This window comes from Acanthopagrus latus, chromosome 6 (assembly GCF_904848185.1).
Source record: "Acanthopagrus latus isolate v.2019 chromosome 6, fAcaLat1.1, whole genome shotgun sequence".
Classification (NCBI taxonomy): Eukaryota; Metazoa; Chordata; class Actinopteri; order Spariformes; family Sparidae; genus Acanthopagrus; species Acanthopagrus latus.
The window spans coordinates 30,659,661-30,685,976 of record NC_051044.1 but is presented as its reverse complement, the minus strand read 5'-3'; the positions used below and the strand labels follow the sequence as shown (position 1 = coordinate 30,685,976).

The 26,316-nt window shown below is 43.8% G+C and overlaps 1 protein-coding gene across 2 annotated transcripts in view; it reads left to right on the top strand.

Annotated features, from left to right (window-relative positions):
* The window catches only part of LOC119020797 (dihydropyridine-sensitive L-type skeletal muscle calcium channel subunit alpha-1-like), a 115,866-nt gene that overhangs the window by 67,170 nt on the left and 22,380 nt on the right, over positions 1-26,316 (top strand). For both annotated transcript variants that reach the window (XM_037100458.1, XM_037100459.1), the window contains 10 exons: positions 908-1,054; positions 1,224-1,425; positions 4,244-4,402; positions 5,618-5,728; positions 11,715-11,798; positions 17,087-17,134; positions 23,992-24,018; positions 24,104-24,229; positions 24,322-24,387; positions 24,875-24,966. In XM_037100458.1, coding sequence (XP_036956353.1) covers positions 908-1,054; positions 1,224-1,425; positions 4,244-4,402; positions 5,618-5,728; positions 11,715-11,798; positions 17,087-17,134; positions 23,992-24,018; positions 24,104-24,229; positions 24,322-24,387; positions 24,875-24,966 — 1,062 coding nt within the window. The remainder of the gene's footprint in view (positions 1-907; positions 1,055-1,223; positions 1,426-4,243; positions 4,403-5,617; positions 5,729-11,714; positions 11,799-17,086; positions 17,135-23,991; positions 24,019-24,103; positions 24,230-24,321; positions 24,388-24,874; positions 24,967-26,316) is intronic.

The following is a 26,316-nucleotide window of genomic DNA, read 5'->3' as shown; positions in this document are numbered from 1 at the left end:
TGTGTGATGTAGGCGATTTAGTGAATGGAAATTTACCGTCAAAGTTGGTGTGGCCTACATCACACAATTCAGCTGAATTTGCATATACATGTAAAAAACAGATTTGAAACATGGGTAAACATTGAAATATTTGAGGGGGAGGATCTTTTAACGCCAGTGCTTTCATTGATGCTTAGAAAAATGTTCTTAATGGAACCCTTATTCTTACAAAGAACCCTTGAAGAACGCTGCCTTCAAAAGCAAATGGTGCTAGGTAGAACCTTAGCCCTTCAGGAAGGACCCTTTTAGAACCCTTTTTTTTCCGAAGAATATATAGCTAGCCCTACCCAGGATGGCCTCATTCACTGCATGTGAGACAGTTCCTAAGCACAAGATCCCTGGACACACTCAAAAACACATAAAGCACAAGACAAAGGTAAGATTTATGCTTTATCTGAAGCATTTTCTAAGAAGACAAGGGTGAAGACTAATTGGTTGGTTGACAGATGTATGTCTGGTTAGGTGGTGGTGTTCCCACCTGCAATATAAAGCAGAACACAACTTCTCACATAAGCTTTTCTATGGGAACCAACTGTGACAGCCTCCCATACAATGTGTGAGGCAGACCAAAGTGGGACTCACCTGGTCGCTACAATAGCTAATGTCAATTTTAAATTGGCAATTTTAGACAACCATAATTAACTTAAATCAATCCATCCATTTGTCCTCATCCATTTTTCTAAGGGCCCAGATCATATTAATTTGAATTATATTATTAGGAATTATTGTTTTGACATACAGCTGGTAATGATTGAATTTAGAATGGTCTTAAATCTAATTTGTGAATCCTGCACAGAGTCATAATTAAGGTGATTTTGACAATAGCCGTCTCATCTTGTCTGTCTTTCCCACCCACTTTGTGGGTTAGAGGCTGGTATATAAAGTACCAGGAAGGAGCACTTCATGAAATGGAAGTCCATAGGAGGGAGTGGGCCAATTCAGAGCTAAACTTTGATAACATCTTTAATGGAATGCTGGCTCTCTTCACCATTTCTACATTTGAAGGATGGCCAAAGTGAGTTCTTATCTGTTTTACACCAATTATGTGATGATTTCTGTTTATTACAGCATTGGCATCTCAAAATTCAGTGATCTGCTGCCAGTCTGCATTTTGCATGTGTTTGGATTTGTGTGACTATTATGTGTGTCTGTGTGTACAAAAGCCTTTTTTTTTTTTAACCTAGGATACTATATAAAGCCATTGATTCAAACTTAGAGGATACAGGTCCAGTGTACAACAACCGAGTTGCCATTTCAATCTTCTTTATCATCTACCTCATCCTTATCGCCTTCTTCATGATGAATATATTTGTGGGCTTCGTCATCGTCACCTTCCAGGAGCAAGGAGAACAGGAGTATAAGAACTGTGAGCTGGACAAAAATCAGGTATGTTAAAAATGATTGAAAATGCAGATTTCTCTGTTTCTGTCTTTGCAGTAGGTCTGGACTGAGCTCCTGACTCCTCCAACACAACACCTACTGTATACTAAACAAGCAGAAAAGGCAATGTGAGAGCAGAGGCCATAACAGAGAGTATAGGGTGGCCTAAAGTGTTTACATTTTACTTGAGCTGCAACTTCTTGTATTCACAATTCACATAAAATCATTGCTTGTAAGAGCGACAATACAAGCACTTATCAAGTCTCCAGCAGAACAGGTCTGTGTAACGGAAAAGTGACATGGATGGTGTGATCAGGACAGCAAGAATTGGAGCCAAATCCAGACAAGTCAGGGCTAAATTTGATATGATTTCTTTTTGAGGTGGAGGTTTTTATTGGCCACCAGACAGGTATAGGTAAGCATGTAGGTAGAGCCAGGCAGAAAGGCAGGTTCAAGTTAAGATTTCAGATTGCAGGCTACAAAGCCTTGAAGGTGCAACAGAACTGACATTTCAACTATGACAAACCTGCAATTGATGGGGAAACTTGGCTAACATATCAGTGCAGGGCTGGCTGACCAGGAAAATGGAAACAGGTGAGAAAGGGCAGCGACAGTCAGGTGACTGCTGGGGTTATAGTTACAGTCCAAGATTCTACACCAGTGTATAAAATATAATTATGCTCAATATTTCGTGGAATTGTAGGGAGCTATTAAAAAATCTGCAAATTACTCACTAAGTGAGCCTAAATAATTGCCTTGCCCACCTAATTTTGTCAATAAACCACGCTGACAGGCTAATTCTTAACTGCGCAATATACACTGCTCAAAAAAAAATTAAAGGAACTCACATCAGATCTGAATTTGAAAAAAAAATGTTGGATAGCTATACAGATATGGACAGGGCAATGTCTTAGGAACAAAAGGATGCCACATCTTTTAATGAAAATAAAAGTTAATTGTATAGACACCCCGAAAATCTAAGTTAAATAAAGATGTAGCAGGCTAGTCCATTTTGCCAAAATTTAATTTCTGCAACTCAGAATGCTTCTCAATATCTTGTGTGGCCCCCACATGCTTGTATGCATGCTTGACAGTGTCGCGGCATGCTCCTAATGAGATGACAGATGGTGTCTTGTGAGGTGTCCTCCCAGATCTGTGTAAGGCCCTGAGCTCCTGTAAAGTCTGAGGAACAACCTGGCAGCGCCTGATGGACTGAAACATAATGTGATAGAGGTGTTCTATCGGGTTTAATTCAGGTGATGGTGAGGGCCATTCAATTGTATCAATTCCTTCATCCTCTAGGTACTGCCTGCATACTCTTGCCGCATGAGGCCGGGCATTGTTGTGCATCAGGAGGAACCAAAAACCTACTGCACCAGCGTAGGGTCTGACAATGGGTTCAAGGATTTCATCCCGCTAGACTGCCATTTTCTAGCCTGTAGAGGTCTGTGGTACAGGTTTGGTGCGCCCCTCCATATCCATGGAGGGGCGCACCAAACCTGTCATGCTCAACGATGTTGTAGGCAGCATAGCGTTCTCCAGACTTTTTCACATCTATCACAGGTGCTCAGGGTGAACATGCTCTTATCTGTGAAAAGTACAGGGCACCAGTCGCAGACTTGAAAATTCTTGCATTCTCTAGCAAATGCCAGTTGAGGTTCACGGTGCTGGGTGGTGAGCACAGGGCCCACTACAGGACGTTGTGCCCTCAGGCCACCCTCATGAAGTCTGTTTCTAATTGTTTGGGCAGAAATATTCATACCCGTGGCCTGCTGGAGGTCATTCTGTAGGGCACGGGCACTGCTCAACCTGTTCCTCCTTGCACAAAGGAGCAGATATCGGCCCTACTGATGGGTTGAGGACCCTCTACAGCTCTCCTAGAGTAACTTGTGCTGGGAGACACATTAAATCTCCTTGCTATGGCACGTGTGGATGTGCCATCCTGGAGGAGTTGGACAACCTGTGCAAGTTCTGTAGGGTTAAGGAATCACCTCATACTGCCAGTAGTGATAATGACTTTGGCCAAAACCAGCACAAGTGGAAAACCAGCCAAAAAAGATCAAGAGGAAGAAACTTGAAATGACTTCCACATGTAAAACCAGTCCTGCTTTGGGGGTTTCTCATTGTTGCCACTCTAGTTTCTCTGTTGTTAATTCCATCAACACCAATACAGCTGAAACTGATTAACAATGCCCTCTGCCACTTAACCGACCAGATCATTATCAGACAGGTTCAACTGACCTCATGCCATACCCAATAAAAAAATGTTCCTTCAATTTTTTTGAGCAGTATATATACTAAACATATACTGTATATACTATACTACTACATTTTTTATATATATATATATATATATATATATATATATATATATATAAACAAATGATAAATAAAACACAATATTCTCACCATATTTGCAGACCATTTGTGGCAACTGAGTGACAGGGATGCCCCAACATGACCGTTTTCATGTTTGTTTAACAATGCAAGAGCTGTAATATTTTGTCAGCACAACAGTGCCAGAACCGTGTAAGATGCGGTCATGAATTTTTTAGGCATGTAATTGAGATAAAAAATGTAATATTTGAAAAGGTGAGTGATAAATGTTCAGTATGTTCTGAGCAACATAGAGAAGTGTTAGATCTACTTTGTTTGTTTGAATGTTCTACACTTGATATAATATGGTATGCTTTGTTCTTAAGTCCTGTCTCAATCTGTAAATAATTTGTTAGTGATACAGTCAACATCCTGATTTATCATTTTGACATTGTCTAAACCCTGCAAATACATTTGCATCTTCTTTTCTTCTTTTTATCTCTTTTAGCGCCAGTGTGTGCAGTATGCTCTTAAGGCCCGTCCATTGCGATGTTATATTCCCAAAAATCCCTACCAGTATCAGGTGTGGTACATCGTCACTTCCTGCTACTTTGAGTACCTTATGTTCCTCCTTATTATGCTCAACACCATGTGCCTGGGAATGCAGGTATGTATACAAAATGTGACACATACATACAGCACATGGTCTGATACAAAAATTGTGACAAAAAAATTCAGCATGTTGCTCATAGAGTAAGACTGACATGACTAACCACAATACAGACCAATGGGCAGGTATAGTACGGCACACATGGACCAACGGGGATGATGAATTAAACTAATATACATGTGCTGATATTGGGGGAAACCTGGAGGAAATTCACACAAGCATTGGGGTTAAAGCAACAGTGCTAACAACTCCACTGTACCCCTGTAACAAGATGTGATAATTTGATAATCCATTTTGACATATACACAACTGAACAGTAGAACCATGATGTATTAATGTGTTAACTACATCAACTTCATTGAAATTTGATGCCAGCAACATGTTTCAAGTAAGCTTGGAGAGATGCAACTGTCAGGACCAAGCAAAGGGTGGACACAAAATACTGGACATAGATTGCAGAGAAGACAAGTTTAATCCAAAAAGGGTTCAGTACAGGGGTAATCAGTCCAAGACAGGCAAACAAATCTAAAGGAGTCAGGCAGAGGCAGGGACAAAGAAAATGGGCAATTACCTCACCTAATCAAAATACACTCAGAACTCTTGGAAAATCACTGGAACATTAAACAAGCTAAGATGAAGTGGCACAGAAGGTGGGAGAGGCAGACTATTTAACCACACAGGGAGGTGAGACAGTGAGACACAGGTGAAACACATCGGGGTGGGGCAGGTAATTACACAGGAGGGAAGGACAGGGGTGGAAAGTGACAGACCTAGAACAGAGAAAACAAGGTGAACAACAAAACAAAATACAGAAAGCACAAGACAGAAACTAACAAAATTAGAAGGGAACATTTAATTTTGTAGATATGACAGCAACAAAAGACTGGGAAAGTTGTGGAATGCTTGAGGTGATTGGAATATTTCCCAGGTAAATATGTGATATGTATATATGTTCATTAGTAACAGGTGGTTGTCATGTTGGGTATGATATATCTGTCTTCGAAAGGCTCAGTGTTTCAGAAACTAGTTGAAGTTCACGCATGATAGTATAAAGGCTTTTACTACACGGGCTTGGGAACACTTCACATAGTCGTTGTCAGCAAATAATGTGTTTGCCAGTGATTGCATTCTGTTTTGCTCACCCAGGGCTGAACCATCTCCCTGTCTCACTTTTAATCTATGTAACTCAAGCTGTGCCTCTTTTCCACTCAGCACTGCAACCAGTCAGACCATGTTACTCACCTGTCTGACATGCTGAATGTGATTTTCACTGTGCTGTTCACCGTGGAGATGATCCTTAAACTCATGGCCTTCAAAGCTAAGGTGAGTCAATATGTAGTGTATAATTACATTTTACAGATAAAACACATGACGGCTGACTGTGATTCAGTGATAGTAAATTTACCATAACAGCTCAACTTTCATTTGGGGAAGCTTTTTGTCATACAAATTAACAGTACTTTTTGCATAAAAGTTGGCTACAAGTGTGCTCATAATCACAGTTCCACTACCACACTGTGTGTATGTTGGCCTGCCCATTGTCATTGTCCTGTCATTATTTCTTAGTTGTCGATCCAAAAGAGGGTGTTTGTGCTTGTCTTAGATTGAAAAAAAACGTTATGAGTGGATTAGCAAATCACCAACAGTGTTTAGAGTGTGGCAGATGGTAGCATTAAAATCTTCCTCCATCCTCCCTGAACGCCCATGTTGCAACACGCATTTCAGAATGTTTGGCAGACATCTCTGCTGAGACAGCTACGCATCACCTCAAACTCAACCTCAGTAAAATTTAACTCCTCTCCATCCTGGGTAAAGACTGCCCTTACATGGTTAGACCCCAATGGTCAGACCACACACCCCAGCAAGAGCACTTCGCTCCACTACATCAGCTGGCCAGCTGGTACCGCCATCACTGACAGCAAACAAAGCCCACACAGCGAAGTTGCGACTCTTCTCTGTTTTAGCACCTCAGTGGTGGAACGAACTCCTGACCAAAGTCAGAAAAGCGGAATCACTCTCTATCTTCCGCAAAAGACTCAAGACTCATTTGATCAGACTTCACCTCGACCCTGCATAGCAGGAAAAAAAAAAAAAAAAAAGTATATGCACTTTATGTTCGTATCGTTAGCACTTTAATCATAGCACTATTAGGGATGCGCATCGTTAACCGGTTTCGTTTGGGAACCGGTTCTGAGTCAAACAATAATTTGGAGCATCGGAAGCATCGGAATTGTCAGACTTGGACGAGAAAGAGGACTCAGATGCAGTATAGGCAGTAGTAAAGTCGAGTTTTATTGATCTGATTTTATGACTCTCTTGTATGAATGAAAACCAAAAGGCTATGAAATTCTGAGACACGAACAAGACAAACAACATGGAACACAGAGAAACGAAAAAACGCTCCCGCAGGAGGAAAACCTACACTATTCTGAATTCAATATAAATTATGAAATTTACAACAAAAATCTCTCCGCACAGGAAGCACGAGGGCTATGAACATTTTCTCTATCGTATGAAAATTAACAAAAAAAAAAAATCACTCATGAGGAGGAGAAACAAATTGGCTAGAAAATCTCAAAATTCAAACACAAAACTTAACCAGAAAATACAACATAAATTCACTCTTCTTGACAGGACAAAAATACAGATAAATAAAACAAGAACAATAGTTAACGCGATGATCAAGACTGTGGTTCGAGGCTTTGGTATACGACATGGAGACGAAATACTTTGGCGACGCATACAGGGGAAGACAAGGACTTTATACACATGAGGAAGGGGAACACAGGTGGAAACAATCAGGAAATAGGGATGACGTCAGACCCGGGACACAAGAGGAAGGGCAAGTGACCTGAAACGAGAGGAGAGTTACTTTCAAAATAAAACATGAAATTCACGAGACAGATTCCAAGACAAGACAACCTCACCGCGATGTGACGGGAATCGCTAAATCCTTATCAATACACATCCCTAAGCATTATGCACTTAAAGTATCTTTGATAAATAGCAGCTACAATCCTCAGATAAGGACTTGACAATTGTTTCTATTTTAACATTTACTTACTAACAAATTGATCAAATGTATTTTGTATTCCCACTAACCAAGTTCTTGCAATACTTGTTTAGTCTTTTATTCCAGCAGTGTTCCAAAGAGCTTCTTCATGTGTCACAGAAGGCTTTGTTTTCTCTCTTAAAGTGCTTCCATAAATGTCCAATGGGGTTAAGGTCAGATGACTGTAAAGGAAAGTCCATAGCCCTTTTTATCAGCAAGCTCCTTCAGTGACACACTGCTTCACCATTTGCGCATGATGTTGCAGGTCCTTCCTTCCTGCTGCTGTTAGATTCTGAAACCAAAACAAATAGGCTTCAGGTGTGACTTAATCCCAATTTGCATTTTCCCAATGTGTAATTTCTGGAGGGAGCATACATGGGATTTGTCTCGTGTCACTTGTAGCGCACTAAATTATCAAGGGATATGACAAACTGTTGGAGCCGGGTGTATTCTGATGTAATGCAACCACATGAAACTTTCTTCTTTTTGACATGTCTATCGCTGCTACATATTACCATCATTATATTGGCCAGGCCTACTGCAGGGGCAATTGACCAGGCAGTACATATACATTCAATTTACACACAAAAGTACGTGTAAGTGTTTTTTGTTGGTTTTTTTTCCTTTTTTGGCCAGTGTGAAAGGGGACTGAGTGAGATTTTCACTCACTTTGGATTTACTATAACTGTAACTATAACTATTCACTATAACTGGGTCCAGTGCTTGATAAAGCAGAAGCTCCCAGCTCTGCGGGCTTGGCTTGGTTGTTTCTTCATATGGGAACAAGCAAGGGCTGAGTCCTTGTTCATACCTGGTGCAAGAATTTCAAGATCTGCTAACTAGAGCAATAACACTGCTGGATATTGTGTACACTTAGACAATAAACCTTGTAATGACCTAAAAAATATATAGTTTCCAGACTCTCATAACAGTAATGCAAAGTAGTTACAAAATTATGAACTGGTTGATATTATTTTAGTTGGTCTACTACTAGGTCCATATAATTACAATTTATAGTCATCTTTTATGAATAAAGGACAGCCAAGCAAGAATATGCAAAATAGACTACCTCTTGCTGCAGACATGGTACCACAGGAAGGGATGGTCCTGGCTGCTTAGCAGTGGATATCTCTTCAATACAATACATATGCATCCTGGAGATAATGCCAGGACTGTTACCTCTTCACTCTCTGTTGATAGGGTTTGTTACATCTCCCTATGAGCAAGGAGTGTGTGCGTGTCTGTGTGTCTGGTCCTCAAATATCTCTGCGGATCAGGCTGACCTGAGAGTTTCAACATGGCTGCTGCTTGGTTCAAGGGTGTGTGACGTTGGATTCGTTTGGACTACAGCAGCGGTCCTCAATAGGCGGCTCCCGGCCTCCTGTTTGTGGCCCGCGAACTGTTATTCCTTCACTATCGTGTTTCGGTTTGGTCAGCATGTGTACACCGGGACTTGTCTCCATGCCAATGATACGCAGACAGCTGGGTCTCTCTCTGCTATGAGCACAACTTTCAACTTTAGCTTTCATTTTTGGAGCAGTTTGCGTATTCACATCTTGCCGGTTGTAAGAGAAAATTGCGTGTTTCAAGTAAACTGCTGAGACAAGGTGGGCAGTGAAAATCCGCAACTCAAATTTGCATTCATTCTCCCTCCAACCCGAATTTATTTAACATCCAAGCTGTAACAAAGACTTGGCCTTACATAGTTTTGCAAGTTCCAACCACATTGATCATGTATTTTCCGATCTACTAGGTGTTTAACAGACGGAGATTGTCTCCCAGCAAACACCTTTTCACTCAAGGTGCCAAAGTTTTTAATCATCCTTGTTAAAACTCAACACCATATAATCACAGAACAAATGACGTGAATTAACCCACAACAATCTTATGTATCATCTTATTCACAAACACATTCACAAACCATAATTATACCAACACCAACAGAATACCCAAGAGTCATTGTGCCACAGTCCACAAGGGGCGTTATAATACGCCAGGAGAAGCTGTGATGAAGATTTTCAATTTGAAATAGCAAAATGAGACAAAGCATAGGAATTATGAAGAGATATTTCCTAAAAAATCCTAAAAGATAAGCACAACACAAAGAAAAACACTGAAATAGTCATATCAAGCTGCAAGCAGGATTCTTGTCACATCTATGACACAATGAAATAAAATAATGCATGACTGAAATGATGGACACAATGTTTGAAGTTAAACAAAATGAGGAAATATTCAACTATGTATTTTAAATTATGTTAAAATGGAAATGACATTTTATTTTAGTTCGTATTTTGTTGCTCTGGATGAAAAGGACATTTTGTTTTGAATATTAGAATATTATTGCATGTGGCCTGACCTACCTCAATACATGGACCTTTGAGTCATTGGAAAAAATCTTTGTGGCCCTTTTAAGATTTGTATTTGAGTACCCCTGGACTACAATGATACCATTAATAAATTATTTCATAAATGCTTTATGAATTCCGCGAGCATTGTCCACGGAGCCACCACAGCCACGTGTGCACCAAAGCTACTCACTGCACACCGTTGCCATGTGCGCCCCAGAGCCAATCACTGCAGAGCTCAAACCCACGACATACCTTAAGAAACAAGCAGATACCTGCAGCAGCACAAGCTGGACTGGGATTTTGCCGGCGGTTCGGTCCTGTTCTGTGCATCTAAACTGACTGTTGTGGATTAATGAGACCAAACGAGTCCGGACCGAGTCTGTTCGGGTCTGAGGAGATCTGGAGACGTGCGGACAACAAAGTGGAATCAGAATCTGTGGATGTTCATGTGTAGGTAGCTGCTAGCCCAACCCCACAGCCCACCTCCCGAGTCGACAGATGCACCGGCAGATCCATAACTGGATTTGGGGTAAATAATGTCCGCCATGCTTTTTCGCGAACATTGCCGTTACGTTTGCTTTGTGTCTGGTGCAGGAAGAAACGGTAAAAACAGGCTTTTGTCACGAAAGTGTCAAGCAGCAAGTTTGGTTGTTAAGGAACGGGAAGTTGTGGGAGGGACGGAGGTGGATGAATGACAGGCAACGACAGTCGGTGTAGAGACAGCGATAGAGACAGCGATATTGAGAGTTGAGAGATTTGTGACATTTAGCATGTTTGGAGTGTGTAGTTAATGTGTTATGTAGTGTGTAGTGGAGATATGCTGAATGTGGAGCAGGCAGTGCAGCTCTTCATTCAGCTGGAAGGAGCTCAGGCAGACCTGAGCATTGCCTGCATTTAAATGTAAACAGTTATATATAACTTTGTACATTTTTAAAATGTATGCACATTTGTAGCAAACAACAATTTATATTTGCATTATAAGTAATAACAAATGGTTTGTTAAACATATTTGTGGTTTTCACAGTAAAAAAAAAAATTTAACTTTCTGCTTGGATTTTTTTTTTTTTTTTTGTGTGTGTGATTTTAGGTCCATTGTGTTAACACAGTATGTCAAAATAAAAAAAAATAACTGTACAGTCACACGTGAGGTTGTGTTTCACCTTAATAGTTTTTAAGGTGAAATATAAGGGCAAAGTCAATAATAGTCAAAAACTGCCAATCCCTGGAATATCGGATTTCACAACAAGCCTAAATATGCCTGAAGTCCCACCTTCAAATACAGCCTCATTTGGCCATCCATGAAAAAGCTACTTAACCCCACACTTTTCTATAGGAATACATATTTCCTACTGGCACTGCACTCATTTTTAATTTTTAATTTTAAACTAAAATTATATCCAGTCCTTTAAATTGTTATCTGTAACAAATTGAGTAATTTAGGCTGCTAGACTCTAACCACTATCAATATACATATGTGTCTGTTAGTGACCAGAGATACTTACTAGATTGCTCAAGAGGTTCTATATTGCGTTTTGTCAACAGGGTAATTAACTTTTGTATTCATTCTAAGGAGAAGCAAATTTATGTTTTCTGTCTACTTCTCTGTGAATGGGTTGGTTCCAAGAAAGGCACATCTTTGGTAATGTGGAAAGGAAAACTTTAACCTCAGTGAAAAAGAACACAGGTAGCACATTCCACAACAGACTACAGACGGCATGCATTAACTAGCTGTATTCAGAACAAAATTTGCTAAGGTGACTATGATTTGAAGCATGTGCATGCACACATACTGCATACTTTTATGGGAAAAGAGATACACCAATGAACTTTTGTGTGGATACATGCATCATGGTCAGTGGCATCCCAAGACATACACATCAACACTTGCCTTGTTTTTTTTTCTAAGGGTTATTTTGGAGATCCCTGGAACGTCTTTGACTTCGTCATCGTCATAGGAAGTGTTGTCGATGTCATGCTGAGTGAAATTGATGTGAGTACCATTTCTTTCTTTCTCTCTCTCTCTCTCTCTCTCTCTCTCTCTCTCTCTCTCTCTCTCTCTCTCTCTCTCTCTCTCTCTCTCTCTCTCTCTCTCTCTCTGTCTCTGTCTCTCTGTCTGTGGGTTATGTTACAGTGTTTGAAATATATTTTAATATATTTCATATATTTTGATTCCTTGACTTTTTGATGTTTGGTTTATTGCATTACCATCAGCCTTCACTGAACTGTATGTCAAATGCTAATTAGCAAATGTAAGCATGCCAACATAGTCATCCAAGATGGTGAAACTGGTAAATATACCTGCTAATCTTTGGAAAAGCATCGTAGGCGCTGCGCTCTCAAGTGCCAACTGGCAGGGCTGAAAAATTACACCAACTCAGAAGTACCAAAAACTGCAGTTCCGCAAATTGCCACTTGAGGCTGCCTCCAAAAGCGATTCAGTCCCAGTAAGAAATTGTTGGTATTTGATATCCTGGGAATGAGACTCAACAATAAATTAAGTTTCAGTTGTGTTAACAAACAGCTCAGACAAATAATACTGATTCTGCCTTTATTTTAATTGCTTTGTTAATATGAAGTGAGGTTAGCTTTGCAAATAAATGCAGAGCAGAAATAAGGCAGCAGAAATAAGGGGTACTTATACTTCTACAGATAACGTGTTCTTTTCCACCTCTGCCAACTTTATAGCAGCCATAAACACAGTTTACAGTCTGGTACAAAAAAATGCTTCCATTCCATAATAGCCTGATTGCTGGGCTTTATTTTCAGCCTATTCCATTCACTGATCTTCTTTTGGTTCCTTTTTAAAATTCTTCATACAAATATTGAACAACTAATTTGGCTTATGATGCAGCTGGGGACAGACACCTGTGTTTTGGATAATGAGTGACTGTTAGTTGACGCAGATGGACAACTGCTGTAGCCGGTGAGCTTTGGAGGAGATAACCATGGGCATAGCCCGGAGATTACTTGGGGAATAAATACCATCATTGTAACCCATGAGAGTGGTGCATTACTGGCTGAGTTTTGCAGCAAAAATGAACTCGCATATAGGTGTGAGGAACTGCAACAACTCTGATCTTCCCTGCTTCACAGTGCCAAATCATCCATATTCCCCACAGCAGAGATCCATCCCATGATGATCCAAACTCCCTCTTCCATCGGTCATCCTGGCAAATGTGCAGTTTGAAAAGCTTATAACATGCAGTGTCAGACAAACTACATACAAAATGCATGGTGGAGACGACTTTCAAGACGGAAACTGACTGAAACCTGGGTTAATGAGGCTGTCCCAGATTCCGAGGTATACCTTGACAACTTAAACATCTTCAGGGCAGATTGGAGGAGGGAGTTGGGCATGGATTGAGGTGGACAGGTCGACATATATTTCAACAGCTGGTGGTGTAATGAAATCAAAATCCACAGCTAAGCCTGCGCCCCAAACCTCAAGATGATGACATGCAGGATAAATACCCGGAGGCACCAGTGTTTGTCTGTGATTATAACAGCTGTCGATTCAAGAGTGTTTGGCCTTCATTACAACAAAATGTGGATTCATCCACCACTCAGCTTTGCGGACCACAGTGTTGTCTTTCTACTTTCACCTTACAAGTGAAGTTTTGATCCTGATGAACCCCAGCCTCCTGCCAGAGGGGAGAGTGTCAAAAAAGTCTGGAATGGGAGGGGTCGGCCACAATCCTATTTCATCAGTATACCAGGCCTGACTTGACCTGAAAAAGTATTGCTTTACACAGACTTTGATGACTCCTAAGTGACACACCAAAATAGGGATTTAAAGCCTGCGACTCCCCTCCAGTTATTTAGAACTGAAGAAGCCTCTTGAATGAGAGGTGAAATGTCTTAAAGAAACTGAGGACTTCCAATTGCCTATGATACAGCACAAACAATTACCATGACCTGGATGTATGAGAATCTTCATCAGCATCATGTATTTATGATTTATGTATTCTCACATTATTCAGGTCTCTGATAGTCTGTGCAAGAGCATCTGAATCCTACACATTACAGACTGTCTGTGAAATTTTAAGGATATTCTCAGTACAACTTATGTTGTCATGACCGTCTCTTATGAGCTGAACCAATATTTATTTGAATGTCATATTATAGAAAATTACAGAACCTGTGCCTATGTTAAATTAAGCGTAGCATGTTAAATATGTTACACTTGGTGTGTCTCCATTGTTGCCATCCGCACAGTACTGCTTCAGAGTAAATTTCTTGGAAGTCAATCAATCAAACTTTATTTGTATGGCGCTTTTCATACAGAAACATAGCTCAAAGTGCCTTACAAGTGCCTTACATAGATTAAAAACAACAGAAAAAGAGAAACGGCAAATAAAAAATCCAACCCTCCCACCCCCACAGACATGCACAGAAACATACACAAATACACACAGACTCACACACTCACACCCACACATACACTAGCTGTCCCTAGAGAGTAGGGATATAACGATACACTGAACTCACGATTTGATATGGTTCATGATTAAGCTGGTCCTCCCTGAGCCTACCAACTCCGGAATGAGGAGGACAAGTGATTACTGCATGGTCTCTGCAGCCCACTCACTGGTAACATGGTGCTCCTGCAGGCTGTTCAGAATATGCTCCTTTCTTTACGTAACAAAAGGAGTCATTATCATAGGCCGACCTCCTCTGCGCAGTGATAGGAGATATCTGAGAGGGGGGCGTTCATCCCCGAGGTGAAGTTCAGTGTGTCCAGCAGTGAGACAGCAGTGTTTCACAATGTCGTCGCTCAAAGCTAGACACGCAAATAGCTTTGTTGTTGGTTGTAAAAATCAACATAAGTGCCTATATTCTTTCCCAGCTACAGAACAACAGAAGAGACAGTGGTTGCATTTCATATTTTAAGACAATGTGCAGGCTATGGTTCGTGTTAGCTTGTGTGTGTGTGCTAATCGCTTCACATCAGTCAGTACAAAGCTGGCTTTGCCTTGACACTGACCCTCATAAAAGGATCAGTCCCAACCATACGGGACCCAGCAACTGCACCTGACCCGATTCTCCAAACTGTTTTTTCAGCTACGCGCTAATGGCATTTAATGCCCCCTATAGGTTTACCTCAATATGCTTTGGTAGGCAGATTACCAGCCATGCTTTGAACCCACCCACCACGTTTTGTGATGATAGCATAAAGGGTGTGGGAGTTATGGCAAATCATTTCTAAGCCCTGCCTATTTCAAAAATACATGGGTCCCTGGCGGCCATGTTTTTTGACCAATCTGGCTGATTTACTGTAGAAATTTGTCTTTGCATTCCCCGAAGCTGTACAGCATATTTGGTGTTGATGGAGTCAATCTTTCAAAAGTTCTATTCATTTTATTGTTTTTAACGTTATGCAAATTAGCAAAAAATCTGTAATAGCGGCTTTCATGGTGCAAGAGGCTTTTTTTTAGAGGACTATCAGGAGAACATGTCTGAAAAATTTCAAGTAAACAGCACTTATGGCTTGGCAGGGAGAGCCTTTCAAAGATTACACCCTATGTTACAGCACCCCCGTCTGACGGATTGGGATAACATTTTTGGAGCAGCATTTGGACGTCATTTATACTCAGCGTACCAGGTTTTGTGTCTCTGGATCCTTCCAGCTCGCCCTGAATTATTAAAAGGCAAACAATTATGGTTAATGATGAATAGGCCACGCATGTGTAGCATTTATAGCACCCCCTATAGGTTGAGCTCAACATGCTTTGGTAGGCAGACCAATCTGGCTCATTTTATAATAGAAATGTGTCTTTTCATCCTCTGAAGCCTTATCCCAAATTTGGTGTTGATCGAGTCAATCTTTCAAAAGTTTTATTCATTTTACTGTTTTTCACATCATGCAAATTAGCAAAAAATCTAGGTAGCCGGAGCTTTTTTGTAGAGCACATGGAGCTGGACTTGTGTGTCAAATATCAAGTCAATCAGACTTACGGTGTGAGGGGCGTGGCCTTGACAAGTGGCAGTCAACAAATAATAATAATAATAATAATAATGATAATGATAATGATAATAATAATAAAATAAAAAAACGGCCCAATTTTGATAATAAACCGGCACAACCCCTTTGGGGTTACAACCCTATCAGTACCTGGTTGTGCATCTGCACAGCTCTCTCCTTCACCCTCTGGAATACATCCTGGCGCTGATCTTTGATAAGATGAGGTAGAGAGCAGAATCTGGGGTCAAACACAGTGCAGTCCAGCAGATGGTTGTCCCCAGGCCCAGTGTATTTGTATGATAAATTGTTGAAGATAGCTTTCTTCCTCCACAGGCAGCATGTTCTGCTCAATCGTGTGCTTTAAGGGCACAATAAGGGACATTGAAGACAGTCACCACCGTGCTAAGTGATGAACAAAACCCAACAAAGTTTTGAGAAGTTTCATGATGTCCTCGGCATCACGGAAGTCCAAGTTGTCCAGTCTGTTGATTTCACGGGGCATTACGATGGACTTCTGGGCTAAACGGAGCAGCAGCCACAGCCGGTTGTAGGTCGAGATATCATTCCAACATGTCCAGGCTGCTATTCCAGCGTGTGGTAATGTCCACAATTTGCTTGTGCTCATTGATGTCCGGGCCGGGCAGTAGTTTTTGCTTCGCAGCCAACACAGCAGTGGCTGTCGGGCTCCTGTGGAGGAAGTTCACAATCTGCTGGATCTGACCCAGCAAGCATGCGACGTGCAGAACACTCAAACCAGCCTGGGTGGCTAAATTTAAAGCTTACTTAGACTTGTTAAATAGGCTTTTAAATTATGACATTTGCTTCCCAGATGATATTTTTACTGTGGAATATTTAAATTAGCAAAGCTAAATACTGTAGTTATGAACTTAATAGGAAAGAGGAAACGGTACAGTTCTAGCTTCTAGAAGAAGTCTTTTTAGACCGCTTTGATAGTGCCCAGGATTTATGAGCAGGACAGCTACTTTACAGGACTTGATGTGTGACCTTTTGGACGCTAACACTAATCCTGTTGGTATCTCTGAAAACTTAATCTGTGTCTGTACCAAAAATATTTTTTTCTTTTTCATATTCACAAGGGAGATGACTCAACTTATGTTGTCAAATGTTATTTGATAGTCTCAATGCATACAGTAAATCTTGTGAATGCAGGTATATGTGGTGCTATCTTTTGTTTTATGAATGACTGACATTGTTTTTCCTTTCTGTCTTTTGCCATATATTCATTTTTACATCCTAAAGGGCTCTTTCTGTCTAATCTGACATAATCTTCTTTAATTTGTGTTTCCCTTTCACAGGCAGCACTAGCCTCCTCTGGAGGACTTTACTGTCTTCATGGCTGCACAGTAACTATTCACTTGTTTCAGTTTTGCATAACATTCACATTGAAGACATTCTTAACACTTAAGATAAATGATTATAAGGGTTGGGTTAGCGCAGCAATGTTATCTGCTCTGACTGAAACTGCTGAGTTCTGATATTTTGCTGTCCTATCCATCCATACCAATACAAGATTAAACCTTCTACTGACATCATTATATGAATGAAAATTGTTTATGTTCATAACAGCGTTGTAAGTCTTAATTTATGTTGGTTTAACAGATTGTTGAGTAAAACTAAATTGATTTTGATATTGCACACTGCCTGATTCTAACAGGAATTAACGAATTATCAAAGGAAACAGAAGGAGCACCAGCGGGATCACCAATGTCTGGGACAGAGCTATGACACAGAAAGCTAGGATGCTTGGCTCTTTCTGGGGTAACCATCAATTTAGGCTAAATGGGAGAAAATCAAGCGTTTTTGTTTCCTGTTCCTCACCCTTTAAGGATTCAACCAACCATGTTCCATTTCATCCTTACTGACCGCCAGAGGCGGTGCTTCAGCACTGAATGTCTCCATCTCGCGCATGCGCAGGTCGAGTGTTAATACCAACAAAGTCACCCGTGACCCCTGACGGTACCGGCTAGCCTATATCTTCCGGTGACGTCAGAGGATCTGTTCCTTCTCATCTTCTCGCTTTGCAGGTAGACGTACATCAGAGAGCTCTAGCTGAACTAAAACGTGTACTTCACTGCTACTTCGTCGCTGGTAGCCCTGCGACAACCTGTCGGAGCTGCGAGCTGCTCACCCTCCAAGGGCTGCGACGAGCTGAGACAGAAGGTTTGTTGCGGTTTGCCGTGGACACCTCTTCGGATTACCATCGGTTCGTCTCTACAACTGGCTGAGTATACCAGACGTTGTGTTACGTCTCCTTTGGGTATCTCTTTCTTTGCTAAATAAGGTTGGTGAAGGCGCTGTACTCGCTCCCTCTCCTGACATTTGTGCTATTAGTTACGGGCGCTAGCGTTAGCATTGCCTGCCGGACCTAGCGTCTGTGTAATCGGTACACCGCTGATTGTACCCGCTTTCCATTGAAGTCTTTTATGTCAGTGAAGCCAGCGTACTCGCTCCCTCTCCCGACATTTGTGCTGTTATTGGCGGGCATTAGCAGCTAGCGTTGCCCGCTTGACCTACTGTCTGTGTAATCGGTACACCGTTGGTTGTATCCGTTTTCTGTTGTACTCTTATATGTTGGTGAAGCCAGTGTGTGCGCTCCCGCTCCCATCATAGGTGTATATTATTATATTTTTTTCTATAAAAGCTGCATCCTGAGATGTGTTTGTTTTCTCTGGCAGTTTTGCCGGCGTTTTTCGTCGGCCTACTTTTATTGTGGCACCTGCAGTTGGGCCCGTTTTTTGCGCAGCAGCTTGACCCTTGCTGGTGAAGGCAGTGCTCTCGCTCCCGCTCCCAGCATAGGCGGGTGCTGTTGCCCTTGTAGTTAGCAGATGTGCTAGCCACTAAGACTAACTGTGTTTGTTGTGTGACACCTGCTGGTGAAGGCAGTGCGTTCGCTCCCTCTCCCAGCATCTGTTGTCTTTCTCAGTTGGTTTGTATTTGAATAGTTGTCACCATGCTTGGTGACCACTTTTGCTTGGCCTGTCTGGCCCCTCTGCAGTCTGAAGATGGTCATGATATGTGTCCTCCGTGCCTTGGCCTCGAACACCTGAGGGAGGGACTTTCAGAGGACCCCTGCATGAACTGTAGCTTCATGCCCCGGGCAGTGCGTGTTACCAGACTGGCTGAGGCTGAACACCTGCTGGGCCATGTTCCAGAGCCGGACCAGTTGACCCCAGCCCAGCGATTGCCTCCAGCACAGCTCTGCCGACCTAAACGTCGGGCAGCAGAGGCTGCAGGCACCTCCTCTGGGAAGAGGGTCAAGGAGTCTAAACTGGCCTCCAGGGTGGACCAATTGACTGAGGAGCTAAATCAAATGAAATCCCTCTTCCTAGCCATCCAGTCTGGGACTGGTGCAGTGGATGTGGGTGCTCCTGCTTCCCCTGCTACAATGCTCGAACCAGAGGAGGATGTGCTCTCCTTGGCAGCTTCAGCCACTGAGTTCACTGACTATGGGGCTGATGTGGTCCCCCAGAATGCTGCCTCCCACACCTCGGGGGCGAGCTCCCGCTCCTCAGCCCGCAGTTGCAGTGCGAGGTCAGAGGACAACTCCATGGGTGCCATCATTCGTATGGCCCTGGCCTGCCTGCAGCTGGATGTTCCGCAGGCTCAGCCAGCTCCCGCCAGTGCTTTCTTCAGGCGTGGTCCAGCCCCTGCCACCTTTACTGTGTCTCCGTCAGAGGAATACCTGAAGGAGTTGCACGCATGCTGGAGAGATACTAGAGCCCTCTCTCATGCAGCATCAGATGGCCGGACCCTGGCAGCTATGCAGGATGCAGCCAAGTTCGGCTTGGCCCACATGCCAGCAGTTGAGCCAGCTATAGCGGCTCTCATCGTTTCACCTGATGAGGCTCTGAGGCCGGATGCCAGGTGTCCGCGCCACCAGTGTCGGGCTACAGATGACCTGCTCTCTAAGGCCTATGACGCAGCAGTGTCGGAGAACCCTCTGCAGCGTTCCAGTGGAACCCGGCGAGATTTTTGGGTCGGCTGCTGTAGAGGCGCTTGAGCGCACAGTCCAGGCCAGGCAGACGCGACAGCAGCTCTCTGGGCTTCATAGGAGTATGCCTCCTCCCAGCAGGCCGGGGGGCTCCTCAGCTCCCCCCAGGCGCCGCTCTCAGCCACAGACTCTCCCCAGCGGCTACCCTAGGTCTCAGCGACCAGCTCAACAACAAAGAGGTCCTCAGGGCTTTCGAGCCCCCGAACGTCCACCCTCCAGACAACCTCAGACCTTTGACGCTGCCCGTCGTCCCCCCAGGGCCTCTAGAGGCCAGGGGACCAGGCGCCGAGAATCCGGGGCCGGTCGTCGGCTGTTTTTCCCAGCAGCAGCTCAGCTACTGGGCTGCTTCCACCACGGACCCTTGGGTGATTTCCACCTTAACCCATGGTTACAAACTTCAGTTTCGACGCCGGCCCCCAGCCTTCGGCCGGGTCAGGATTACCATCATACGCGACCCGGCAAAAGCCCATGCCCTCAACCAGGAGTTGTCCGCCCTCCTGGACAAGGGTGCCATCGAGCCAGTAGACCCCCTGTCACCCGGGGGGTTCTATTCGACTTACTTTCTTGTCGAAAAGAAAGACGGCGGACTCCGCCCTATCCTCGACCTGAGGGGACTCAACAGGTTCCTGAAGGTGTTGAAGTTCCACATGCTCAGTACTGCAGAGGTTCTGCGTACTGTTGCCAGAGGGGAATGGTTTACTTCAATAGACTTGAAGGATGCATACTTTCATGTCCCCATAGCACCACACCACAGACAATTTCTGCGGTTTGCCTTTCAGGGCCGTCATTTTCAGTTCAGGGTTCTCCCGTTCGGCCTCTCCCTTTCCCCACGGGTTTTCACCAGGTGTGTGGCGGCAGCCCTCTCACCCCTGCAGGCGCAGGGCATGAAGATCCTGCCGTATCTGGACGACTGGCTGGTCTGTGCGCCGTCCCGGTCTCAGGTGACCAGCGATACAGCGACTCTCCTCTCACATGTGGCCCAGCTCGGTCTCAGAGTGAATTTCACAAAGAGCTGCCTGGTCCCCTCACAGAATACACTCTTTCTGGGGATGACACTGGATGCCGTTGCCATGAAGGCCTGTCCATCACCTCGGCGCGTGGACAACATCCTCCGCCTCCTTCTCCTCTTCCAGGAGGGCTGCTGCTTGCGCTACGTCCAGTATATGCGCCTCTTAGGCAAGCTGACGGCAGCTGCCACCGTGGTCCCCTTAGGGTTGCTGGCACTGCGTCCCCTTCAGAGGTGGCTAAACAGCTTCCACTTGGATGCCAAGCGGCACCGGGACAGGAAGCTCAAAGTGTCAAGGCGTTGCCTCCTTGCTCTGGCCCCATGGAGGGAGAGATCATTTCTCCTTCAGGGCATGCTCATGGGCTCCATTGCATCCCGGCGGGAGACTGTCACAACAGACGCATCCCGCTCAGGGTGGGGTGCTGTGTGGCAGAATCGGACAGCTCAAGGCCTGTGGCCTGCACAGGACCGCTCGGACCATATCAATGTGCACATGGCACTGCAGCTTTTTCTTCCCTTCCTGAGAGGGAGGCATGTGCTAGTACGGTCGGACAACGTCTCAACTGTCTCTCACATAAACCACCAAGGGGGAACCAGGTCTGCAGAACTGTTGCAGGTGTCCCGGGACCTCCTGTTGTGGGCGGCCCCCCGCCTAGCCAGCATGGGTCAGCTAGGGGGCCAGGTCTGGCATCCCGACCCTCATCGCCTGCAGCTCTGGGTCTGGCCATTGCAATCCCAAACATTTTGGAGTTCCTACAGTCACTCCTGAACAGCGGACGGTCCCCTGCTACCTTGAGGGTGTATGTGGCGGCCATTTCCTCTCGACAAGCCCAAGTTGATGACAGCACCGTGGGGTGCCACAGACTTGTGTCCCTCTTCCTAAGGGGAGCCCTGAGGTTACAACCCCCGAAGGCACAGAGAATTCCAGCATGGGATCTACCCCTGGTGCTGGATGCTTTGTGTCTGCCTCCCTTTGAGCCCCTGGCGCAGGCAGAGTTGAAGTGGGTGTCTGCTAAGACCGCCTTTCTCCTTGCCATCACTTCAGCAAAGCGTGTCGGGGAGCTACATGCTCTCTCGGTGAGTGACTCATGCCTGAGGTGGAACTCAGATGACTCAGGGGTCACTCTGTGGCCGAATACAGCTTTCCTTCCTAAGGTTCTGTCACTGTCGAACCTTAATCGACCTATCCACCTTGCACAGTTTATCCCCCCTGCAGGGGAGGAAAGGTTAGGACTGCTGTGCCCCGTGCGGGCTTTAAGAGCCTATATAACTCTAACCTCAAGCATAAGACGGTCAGAACAGCTGTTCCTCTGTTATGGTGGTCCTAAGAAAGGCCTTGCCCTCTCCAAACAGCGACTGTCGCATTGGATTGTGGATGCCATCACCCAGGCATATAAACACAGTGGTCACCCCCTGCCATCCGTGGTGAGGTGCCACTCTACTAGGGCTGTCTCTACATCATGGGCGGCTCTGCGTGGTGTGCCCCTGGGGGATATCTGTGATGCGGCATCGTGGGCATCACCAACTACCTTTTCCAGGTTCTATCGGGTGAATGTGGCCACCCCCCACCCACTGGGTGTGGCCCTGTTGCCCACCTCTACTGCTTCCTCTCACTGAGGTATGTATTGGCATTCCTCGTGACTTTGTTGTTATGGGTCATCCAGTGCTGAAGCACCGCCTCTGGCGGTCAGTAAGGATGAAATAGAACGAAAGTTACGTATGTAACTACGGTTCTATGAATCCTGGATGACCGCCAGAGCGTTCTGTCACTCAGAATCCTTGTGGTTTCGCGAGAAGATTCTGCAGGAACAGATCCTCTGACGTCACCGGAAGATATAGGCTAGCCGGTACCGTCAGGGGTCACGGGTGACTTTGTTGGAATTAACACTCGACCTGCGCATGCGCGAGATGGAGACATTCAGTGCTGAAGCACTGCCTCTGGCGGTCATCCAGGATTCATAGAACCGTAGATACATACGTAACTTTCGTTTTAAGAAAGGTCCCAAAAGTAGTCAAGAAGAAGACAACATAACGGAGCAAATTCTAGTGGCAGTGAAAAGTTTTGCATCCACTGGTGCAGACTAAAAAGTTGCCTAAAATGTTCTGAGCTCTTGGTCATAGTGGGACAAGGACCGGACAGGACCCATCTGCTCCCCAATCTTTTCACTGAGAAGTCTAGAGACTCAAGTTCATAGATTAGTTTATTGGATTCTCTGGAAATTATGTCATTGTGGTAAAATGCATTATTACAGTGTGGACAGAAGGATGGTTGTCAAGCATCTTGCCTCCTGAATACAGTATGTGATTGTAGCCTTTTTCGTGCTACCATGGGTTATCTCAGCAAGCAGAGCTAGAGGAGTATTTATACTGGCTGACTACAGATGAGCTGCAACAGAGTCCAGGTGAGGTGAGTCTGACAACGAGGTGGGGGTGGCTGACTAGCAGGAAGACACGAAGGTGAGGTGAGTAGAAAAGTACTGGCGGTACAACTTAGCAGGCTGTAACTGCAGGAGTGCCAGATGGGGACATTTAGGTGGGACAGACACTGGGGTATATGAGCAAGAGGTCAATGAGAGATTTGTGGGTGTTATGCTGTTTCTGATGGCCAACCATATACCAACCTGTTCACGAGTGGGAGATGAAATGAGGTAGAGGACAGACTCCAGGAGGCTCAGAGAGAAAACGTTAGCAAGTGGCATGTCATCACCGCTCTTGTTTTTTCTTGTAGAATATTACATACATGACTTTATTGTGAGATACCTTCAGAAGTCTACCTCCTTGTCCTCCATAAACCACTTACAATAATCTTGCTTTGGAAAGACTTTTGATATCAACCTCGAAAGATGTTAAGTGGATGACATGTACCAATAATGATAAGCCCATATATTTGCAAATTAATACAACAGTCTTGCACTAGTTCTAAGAATCTTGCATGAATAACACTGTTAATCTATAAATTGAACTGACAATGTGAGAATATCTACCTTTTTCACAGGGATTTGTTCAGCAGGAAAAATGTACCTGCAATTCGATTATCATCTTCCATTTGTACAAGCTTGCATGAAAGCATTTTTTTTGCTTGTTACGCAAGTGTTTCCTTTATGAAATGATCAGATGAGGCTGTGTTAACAATAAGATGTGCAAAAGTGTGTTTGTTAGCCATTTGTCAGAATGCAGCATTTGAAAAAAATATGTTTCCACAGGCAGTGGATCCCATGCAAGCAATTGCAGTGAGTTTCTATAACTTTTCTTTAATTTGATTTTGGTGAAATTTAGTAGTTGCCACAACTTAATTTTTCCTCTCTCTCTGACAAGTCCTCTGAGAACATGAGTGTATCAGTCACATTCTTCAGACTGTTTCGTGTCATGCGTCTAGTGAAACTTTTGAATCGCTCTGAGGGGATACGGAATCTTCTGTGGACTTTCATCAAATCACTTCAGGTCAGTATCGTCACTCAGTGTCATTCATCCTGTAGTTTGGAATTATTGAGTTTTTATTATGTCTCACAGTGTCATTGGTCTTTATGTTACAGGCTCTTCCTTATGTAGCACTGCTCATTCTCATGCTGTTCTTCATATATGCTGTTGTGGGAATGCAGGTGAGCGCGCACACACACATACACACACACACACACACACAAAATAAATTCGAATTGGTGGTAAGTATGTATTAACTTTAGGCAACGTTAACCTATGATGTGTGTAATTTGTTCCCCCCAGTTTCAAAACATGTCAGAATTTCAAAACACCTTGTGAAGGTGTATTTAGCTAGATATTTCCTGGCAACACTAACAACAGAAATGTAGTGGCAAAGTCTTAGATATTTGTCACAATTACAGTGAAGTGGTTGTTGGCAATTAAATTCTCAGATCTTAGACTGCCTTAGCAATGTTCATACAAATATAAAAAGAAAAAAGTTGTGTAAGTAAAAAGTAATTACAATTAGTGCCACTTGGTTTAAGTATGGAAATAGACTAAGAAACAATACAAGAGCAGGTTTACTGGTGTATATTAATGGTAAAATGTAAACATGCAAATGTGGGCATTATCCCTAATTTTTTTTTTTTTTTTTTTTTTTTTATGCAGATATTTGGTAAAATTGCATTGGTTGATGGCACATACATCAACAGGAACAACAACTTCCAGACATTTCCACAGGCTGTTCTGCTGTTATTCAGGTTGGTCAGTTTTCCTCTTTTAAGGCTCCCAAAATTTCATAAAAAATACCTTCACTGTGTTACACCCCTCCTGGTACAACTGTACGTGTTATTAAATGTATCACTTAAATGGTCTTTGATTTAGCTTTTGTTGTCCCAGAGAGAGAAATTGTTTTCCAGGAGAGAATCACAATCTTAATGTCTACATTTACATCACAAATGACAAGATGCTTATTTAGGGCTGGTAAAAGAGACAAAACCACTGAAGGCAACTCTTCTTCCCTTGGAGATCCTATACCTCCAACCAGATCGAAGTGTTGATTAAGAGGTTTACAAGTGTCCCGTGCTACAGATAATTTTGCATGTGTGATGCCAGTAGTAGTAACTGTTTTTTGTTGGAGATGGTTACCATGGAACAGGACAGTAGAACCGGTTGCATCATGTGTTTATAAAGCCAAAGCATGGGCTGCAAAAACTGTTCTGAGTTTACAAATGACATGGATTGTTTTACAAACAAGAGTTGGGGTAGTTTATTTGATTTGGTAGAAGATGTTGGAAGGATAGGAAAGAGGGGTCAGGTTGTTGGATAGAGGAAAAGTGGTTGAAGTCAGTGGATGAAGGATAGGTGGGTAGAGGTTTGGAGATGAAGGTGGGGGGTGTCGAGGTTGGTGGATGAGGTGGAGGGTTTGAGTTGGGCTGCAGAGTGGCTGGAGTGTCTAGGAACCAGGGAGGTTGAGACTCAGAGTGGGGACAGATCTCGATGGGTACGTCTTTGTCGGCGTGGCTTCATCATCCCCCAAAGGTATTACCGGGCTACACGGAAATGGGCTCAATGAATATCGTTGAGATGGCTGTGGATGTAGCTGTTGTAGGCTTGTTGACAGCAGTGAGGTTGTCTGACTGTATAAGAATCCCTCTCTGGACCATTTGTGCCCTCAAATAAGTGTGGCGATTATGACTGGATATAGTTCGTAGAGGGCAGAGGAAAGGGAGATTGAGGACGGTTCTGGGGGCCAATTGGAGGCAAACCATCTAGTAGTCTCCAAAACCTACTGAGGGTGCAGCATCTTTGTATAGCTGGATGTCCTCTGGCCGAGTGATTTGCTCATCGTAAAAGAATGAAATGCCATTCCATGAAGAGAGAATGGTGCACCACATTCTCAGCTCCATGTTGCAGGAGTTGTCCAGGGTGACGTAGTCGTTGAGGAATGGAATGGTGGAAGACAGGGATAGTAGGTGGGAGATGGAGGCTCGACCTAGGGGGATTATGTAAATGGCGTAGTTGAGGTATCTGAGCTGGGAGAGAAGTATGCGCTTGATGCAGCAGTAAGCAAGGAGGTAATTCGAGATGAACAAGGAGGTACATATTAG